We start from the raw sequence: 8,449 nt of genomic DNA on the forward strand, positions 1-8,449 counted from the left end.
GACAGAAAGAATTTTGACCGATTAATACAATCAGTTAAACGGTTTAAAAGGTCTTTTTTTTCAGTAATTCAGTAATCAAAATATTTTAAAACGTTTTCTGGATGTAGTGTGATTTTTTTTCCCCATACGTTTGGCTGATTGTGTGTGCGTGCGCGGCGCCGGCGCAATCACTTGATTTTTTTTCTTCTAACAGGGAAAACGACTCTTTACAGATGTTCGAAACTGTAAACGGTTTGCTGTTTGTAAAATAAAGAAAAATAGCCGCTTTCAGCCGTCTTCCTTTCGCGCAGCACAAAAATGAACCAAAACTCTGCATACTAGCTACTTGTTGCACTTTTATGTTTGTTTGTTTGTTTTATTAAGTAAAAAGATTTATCTTATAGGCCTATTCATTCATTATATATATTCATTATATGTATATGTGGTGTCACGGTTCGGTATGTTTTCGATACGGCAAAAATAATAAAAAAAAAGCCAGATAATTTCTTTGATTTTTTTTCACTTTTTTATTTATTAAAACATCAAAAAAGTATGATCTTGTTTTTTTTTTACTTTAAACAATGATGGAGCTATTCTTCACCCATCTTCTGGGGTTTCTTTTTAGCAGCATATAAAACAAAACCTCCTTTATAACCAAAACCAAAAAGCTCCTGATAAAAAAAAAAATAATGTAATATTGTAGTAGTTATAAACTAATAGAAAGACGTCCAGCTGTCTGTTGTCAGAGCAATCGCTGGCGCTTCGGCCAACTGGTTCTCTATTTTGGGCTTTTCTGTACAAAGCAGGAATTATTACACACTTTAATCGCTTTTATTTTTTTTCAAATATAAAAGTATTTTTCTGAATCGTTCGGTTCATAATGCGTACCGAACCGAAAGCCTCGTACCGAACGGTTCAAGAATACGCGTATCGTTACACCCCTAATATATATATATATATATATATATATATATATATATATATATATATATATATATACTAGCTTTATGATGTTTTTCTCCATTCGCAGAAGCTGCAGGTGATGCGACGTGTCCATGTGAATCCTCATGTTCTGTTGTTTGCTGCTTTTTGCACATGTAAAATTAACCCCGGAAAACAAATGTTGATATTTTAACGGGTCACAGACACTTATCCTTTCTAAAATAATTAAATTCTAATTTAAAATAATCTTGTCGGTTAACGGTTAATAATCGGTTAACAAGCGTCGGCTGTCGGTTAGGAAAAATAACGGAAATGAACATCCCTACATAATCATTATTAGTCATATTGATATATAAAAACAACATTTTTGGCCAAATTGTGCAGCCCTAGAAGTACAGCACACCTTCTTTTTTTTTTTTTTTTTCATTTTATTTTATTAATAATATTTTTTGTCCTTTTTCCAAATAAAGTTTTCTATGTGCTTGAGTACAAATTATTGTTTTTTTTTTTTTCTATGTGGTTTCATCAAAAAAAAAAAAAAAAAAGTACATTCGTCACCTTGTTTCCGTTTCCTCTCTAATCTCTCTCCTATGTGGCTGGTTCATTAATATTCAACATACGATTACCATACTGGCAGAAATGCAAATTCAAAAAGTACTAGTATCTATTAAGTTCAGGATATCTCTGGTCTAAAAAGTTACTAGTAACTAAAAAATAAGTACTAGTTCTATTTTTTCTTAACAGAGAGATTGTAATTAAATACTAGTCACTATTGGAATAAGTACTAGTATCTAAAACATAAGTACTAGTATCTAATGAATAAGTACTAGTAACTTTACAAAAGGCACTAGTAGCTAAAGAATAAGCACTAGTAGCTAATGAATAAGTACTAGTACTTAATGGAAAAGATACTAGTAACTAAAAAATAAGTACTGGTAGCATGAAAATAGATACTAGTACGGCTTTTAGATTAAATGTTAAAACGGCTTGCCATAGGAAGTCCCTTAAATGGAGAAAGGCATTCATTCAGCTTTTGCTGTAGATGTAGCCTAGTAGCTGAATAACATGCATATAGAGGTTTTACTTATAAACCATGAATAAAATAAACAATTACTGCAACAATATATGGCTTTCTGTGTTCTTCAAGCCATCTCGGGTATTTTTATAAGAATAAAGTAAATTTAAAATGCAATGCTAACCGATATAGCCTTTATCACTGTTTAGAATAATATGAAGTGGCATGATTTCTGCCTCATTCTGTTTAATAAAACCATGTCAGATCACAAAAAATAGATTATTTCAAAGTCTCGGCTGATGTTGTGACGTGTATTTTGTACTAAACATATCATTATAACATATCATTGGACAACATGTTTGTAATCTTTTCTTGTTTTCATGGTAAACAATTACCAAGGTAGGCTAACATACAGAAGTTCTACTTAGCAATCAAATTAATTCAGCATATTAATATATTGTATTACCATGTGGACTCTGATTGGACGGTGGAGAGGTACTCATGTTTATGTAATGATCTTTTTAAAAGAAGATATCTCCAAATACATTCTTACTAGTACTTTATGAGGTTAAAGATATCTCCAAATGAACAGGGAAGGGTAGTTAATCTGTTTTTGATACCATCGTTTCATTTCTGACTAGTAATTATTGTAATAGTGACTAGTATCTATTTAAATATTACTAGTAAGCATTCATTAGACACTAGTACTTATTTAATAGATACTGGTACTAATTCATTAGATATTAGTAACTATTTAATAGATACTAGTAGTTATTCATTAGGTACTAGTACTTATTTCTTAAACACTAGTATCTTTCATAATTATTACTAGTAACAATTTTTATCTTACTAGTCAGATCTGCTTTTTTACTCGTCTTAAGTTATGACTAGTCTGAATGGCCACAGTAGAGTTCAATTAAACATTTTACTAGTAAAATAAAAAAAAAAAATTACTAGTAACATTTCAAATAAGTACTAGTATCTAATAAATGTGTACTAGTATCTTTTGAATAAATACTTGTTGCTAATCAATAAGTATTAGTATGTAACAAATAAGAACTAATATCTAATTACAAGGTACTAGTATCTATTAAATAAGTACTAGTATCAAATCAAGAAGAACTAGTATATAATGAATAAATACTAGTACGTAATAATTAAGAACTAGTATCTATTTAATAGGTTAGAGTATCTAATAAATAAATACTAGTATGTAATGATTAAGTACTAGTATCTAATAATAGGTACTAGTATCTAAAAAATAAGTACTAGTACCTAATGTTTAACTACTAGTACATAAAAATTATGTACTAGTCACAACTGGAATACATACTAGTCAAAACTGAAAAGTTGATATCTCAGTGACAGATCACATAGAAATCAATGGTAAAATTTAAAATGTTTTACTAGTAACAACAGAATAGTTACTAGTCACTATTGAAATAAGTACTAGTATCTAATAAATAAGTACTAGTATCTATTTAATAGATACTAGTATCTAACAAATAAGTACCAGTATCTATTAAATAGATACTTGTATCTAATGAATAAGTACTAGTATCTAATAAATAAGTACTAGTGTCTATTTAATAGGTACTAGTATCTAATGAATAAGTACTAGTATCTTTTAAAAAGGTACTAGTAGCTAAACAACAAGCACTAGTAACTAAAAAATAAGTACTAGTAGCATGCAAATAGATACTAGTACAGGTTTTAGATTAAATGTTAAAATGGCTTGCCATACTACCTGTGCTACCTTTACAGAAACAATCCAACAGCAAAGAACAAATCCTGTAATCATCAGTTCACATCTGATTGAGCCAGTCCGATTAGCAACAGAAACACTAAAATCTAACTACAATTCAACAGTGGAAAGCATAGTGACAAAGTCATTAATAAAAATTCTTACCGTTGTTTGTGCATTTCTTTTACAGAATGTTGGATCAGCATAAGTTATCCCTTCTTCATGGGCCTGGACTATTTTAACAATAATGACAGATCTATTAAATTGTATTTCTTCATATTTTAAATATGTTCTGTTGAGGTCAAAAGTTTGCAGAATCTTTCAGAATCTGCAAAATGTTAGTTATTTTAACAAAATAAGAGGGATCATACAAAATGCATGTTTTTTTTTTTTTTTTGTTTTTTTGTACTGACCTAAATAAGATTTTTCACATAAAAGACATTTACATATAGTCCACAAGAGAAAATAATAGCTGAATTTATAAAAATGACCCCGTTCAAAAGTTTACATACACTTGATTCTTACTGTGTTCTGTGCAAAAATTCATATTTTTTCCCTCTGGAGCATCAGTGAGCATTTGAACCTTCTGTACTAATTGCATATGAGTCCCTCAGTTGTCCTCAGTGTAAAAAGATGGATCTCAAAATCATACAGTTGGAAAGGGTTCAAATACACAAAAATGCTGGAAAACCAAATAATTTATGGTGTGTGTAAACTTTTGAACAGGATCATTTATATAAATGCAGCTATTGTTTTCTCTTCTGGACTATATATAAACGTATTTTATGTGAAATATCTTATTCAGGTGAGTACTAAAAAATAAATAAATAACATGCATTTTGTATGATCCCTTTTATTTTGGTAAAATAATTAGCATTTTGTAGATTCTGCAAGGTGTATGTAAACTTTTGACCTTAATTATATATTTGTACAGATTTATCAGATGTGCTTTGGTTACACTTGCCATCTTGGTGTGTTTTGCTACATTTCCTGGAGATCCAGAAGACCACAACTGCAGCTACAATCAACAGTGTTCCAGCACCAATAGATATTAGCACTATGTGATTTGTAAAGCCTGAAGAGAGACAGGCATTATTAGTGTAAACTGATCTGCTAGTCTAATATCATGATGAATTACACTGCTTTCATCCACTGCTTACATCACACACCTGAACACAACCATACCTGCACATGGCTGACAGAGTTGACTGATGTTGAGATGTTGTGTCTGGTTGCTGATTTTGTTGTTGATCACACAGCTGTAGGTGTTTTTATCCTGATGTCCCACCTCTAGAGGTAAAGAGAGGCTGATGCTGAGATTAAATGCACTGATGCTGGAGAGTAAACTTTTTCTTTTGTACCAGGAGAGAGTCACATCGCTCACATTTAGCACTGAACACAGCAGCGAACATCTAGACACTGATGAACTTTCAGATGATGAAGAACATTGTGAAGTGTTTCTGATAATGACAGGAACAGGAAGAACAGCTGGAAATATCAGAAGCAGCACAGAATCTCTGAGTCAACACACAGTAAATCACTTTTTTTCTTGCATCTGCAAAATTTGTGAATGATGATTTGTAATAAAGAACACACATCCAAAGAAAACAGATCAGATTCTGCTGCTGTACTCACCATAAACAGTAACACTGTACGTTTTCACTACGAGAGTATATTTGATGGTGATGTCTACTTTATAAAGTCCAGAGTCTGTGGTTCTGATGTTTGTGATGGTGACAGATCCAGTCTTACTGTCCATCTTCACTCTGTCTCTGAATCTCTCATCAGTAACATCACTGATATTGGCTGCTCTATTGATTTCAGCAATGACAATATCTGGGTTTTCAGGTCCAAACATCCACTCTATCACTGCATCATTTCTCTGTATGTCAGTATCAGTTTGTAGAGTGACAGAATCTCCCTCCATCACTGACAAAGTCTTCATTTCATTTGACACAACACCAAACACTCCTGAAACACATTCATACATAAATGCCATAAAGACATGGATAGACCTGAATACAGTTTAATTAACAAACGATTGAAGTGTCTTGGTTTTGCATAAGAAAGTATACGTCACATTCTTATTATACATTATGCACATTAATACTTAATTAATTTACATAACATAATTTTGTAATACTTACTATCCAAATGCCACATCCATAAACGCAGTAAAACTAAAAAGAAGACCATATTCCCCCAGCAGTTAAACATATAAGAAACTTATGACAGAATCGCACACACCGCTTGAGGTTCACACACAGGGGAGCACACGTCAATGTGGGCAGGCGTGTAACTTTTTTTTTTCTTAGTTCTGTTTTTATTACTTACAGAAAACAAATTTGAAATCTTATATTTACATATTTCTCTCTAGTTTTGCTCAGAAAATGTAAGCAAATACTAGACTACTGCAATCTATATTTTGGGTGCTAGTCTACTAAAAATGGCTGTTTTTAATTCTCTATTATTCTGAAATGCAAATCACTACATCTTTACATTTTCTGTTTTAAATCATCAGTGTGTTGATAGATTTATGTCCTTTCCTCACAATCTGTAGACACAAACCAACGAAACATTCATTAACAGTCACTATCAGGAACAAGTAGCATTTGTTCATTAAACAGAACAAACCACATTCATCTAGTTAACACGATGAGTCAAATGAAGCTCTGACCACAGGTTTCTGTTTGACTAAGAAACTATGCTGGTCAGTGACTTCATTCAGAGAGGAAAAAAAAAAAACTTCACCTATAACAGCAATGCTCATACTCGTTTCCCTTTCTCGCTTCTTTCCTTCTTATCTCAGCTCTACCCCCTTAGGGTTGCAAGAAACGCAAGTAAAGAAAAGAAATTGAAAGGAAAAATTATTTGTATAATGAAATACTCTTTACAACTGAAGTGTGATTTGAAAGCAGCTGTGTTCAAGGGATCTGATCTTATGTTGATGATGTTTGATTATTTTTCTTATATAATTTCTTATAAATAAGAAAAAAAAAGAAAATCATAATAAATATTCACATACATTTTCCTTAGCAAATACCATCTTAAAAATACAGTTCACTTAAAAGACAAAAAGAAAAGTAAAAGAGTTTATTGTAGTTCTGATGTGGTTTGCATATGTGTGAGATGTCAAACACAATCAACCAACAGTGTGGTCATATGCCTCACATTTGCATTCTGTGTGGGATTTTTCCATTTCCCAAAACAGACACTACTTGTGGTACTGTGTATTTTGATAAACCTTAAAGGACTTATAAGTTGCAATCTTAAAATTAGCAAAAACAACAACTAGGCGACTAGTCTCATAACCATCACCCCTAAATGCAGTGCATGTGGGTGGTCGCAAACAAGCCTCCATTTAAACTTCATCTTGGCCTGAATGAAGCTGTTGACATGCAGATTGACATGAGTCTGGCAGTATCTTTATTCCCATCAGTGGTGAAACTGAAACACAGTCATGAAACACACACAAAGACAAAACCTGCTAACTTATTTAAGATTTACAAAGAGCCGAAATTCACTGACAAGCCGCGCAATATCGCGTTCATTATCGCCTGCAATAATGAACGCGATATTGCGCGGCTTGTCAGTGAATTTCGGTTCTTTCGGCTCTTTGTAGTGAGTGCCGCTCCATAATGAATGCGTCTGACTGCACGTGATGGAAATTTACGACTAATCACGGAACCGGCATTACTGAAGAGATGCGCATCATAATCGCATGCGATTATTTGCACAGCCCTACAGTGAATGGTTTCGCCTAGGCCACCCCCACACAGTTTGTGTAGTGGGCATGCCCGCAAATGTACTGCGCATGTGCCCTGTACCTGAGTTGAGTTGTAGGAGAAGTAAAAGAACTCCATGCGTGAACCCTGTTGTGCGTGTTTTATTGTTGACAGCAAGTTGAACAAAAGATACAACGTGGTGTCAAAAACGGAGGTACCTATTTATTAACACCGCGCTTCTCAAGTAGTGACTGAAGATCACGGCTGTGCGAGTGAACAGTGCCAAAGTATGAGGCGCCACGTAGGATTTAAATCAAACTTCTTATCAATACATACATAAAACATGTGCATATACACCTAGAAATTACTTGCATATACATTTAAACTGCTGGATGTTCTAAATATATATATAGGAAATACATGTGCACACTAATATGAAATCCATACCAATACATCTTATGTTAGTAATGAATACATATACACTTGTGAATAACTTGTATATACATATAAACTTAACGCATGCATACGCTAATAGACACTCGCTTATACGTATAAACTTGATCCATGCATATACACCTACAACAGCACGCACATATACATATAAACTCGCTGCATGCAGACACACCTGTACATACTCGCATATACATATAACTTGATCCATGTATATACACCTAAAAACACTCGCACATACATATAAACTCTTATATTCATTACTAATAAAAGATGTATTGGTATGGATTTCATATTAGTGTGCACGTGTATTTCATATATATATTGTGAACATCCAATAGTATATATGTATACGCAAGTCATTTCTAGGTGTATATGCACGTGTTTTATGTATTTATTGATAAGCGAAGTTTGATTTAAATCCTACGTGGCGCCTTATACCAAAGCCTCTCTGCCAGATTATCCGAACGAAATGGTGTTATGTCAAATTCTGACCCCCGCCAGATTACTACCCCACTAGTATTGGTAGGTTTAGTGTTAGGTGTTGGGGAGGTGTTAGGATTAGGCAAATCAGGTAGAGATTTCAACAAGAAG

The 8,449-nt window shown here is 33.0% G+C and overlaps 1 protein-coding gene across 1 annotated transcript; it reads right to left on the reverse strand.

Annotated features, from left to right (window-relative positions):
- Positions 1–1,947: 1,947 nt before the first annotated feature.
- LOC127154206 (uncharacterized) lies at positions 1,948–5,866 on the reverse strand. The gene is made up of 6 exons (XM_051095614.1): positions 5,828–5,866; positions 5,316–5,651; positions 4,872–5,168; positions 4,821–4,832; positions 4,613–4,755; positions 1,948–1,977 (listed from the first exon to the last, which is right to left on the reverse strand). Exons 1-6 carry the CDS (start codon positions 5,841–5,843, stop codon positions 1,948–1,950), a joined length of 834 nt encoding a protein of 277 aa, XP_050951571.1. The 5' UTR covers positions 5,844–5,866.
- Between the last annotated feature and the right edge of the window lie 2,583 nt (positions 5,867–8,449).

The sequence above is a fragment of the Labeo rohita genome, chromosome 22 (assembly GCF_022985175.1).
Source record: "Labeo rohita strain BAU-BD-2019 chromosome 22, IGBB_LRoh.1.0, whole genome shotgun sequence".
NCBI lineage: Eukaryota > Metazoa > Chordata > Actinopteri > Cypriniformes > Cyprinidae > Labeo > Labeo rohita.

Coding starts and splice junctions, on each gene's coding strand:
- LOC127154206 (XM_051095614.1), bottom strand. Junction 5,169..5,315: donor GTACAGTGTTACTGTTTATG/GTGAGTACAGCA, acceptor TGATATTTCCAG/CTGTTCTTCCTGTTCCTGTC. Junction 1,978..4,612: donor AAAGCACATCTGATAAATCT/GTACAAATATAT, acceptor CATGTTATTCAG/CTACTAGGCTACATCTACAG.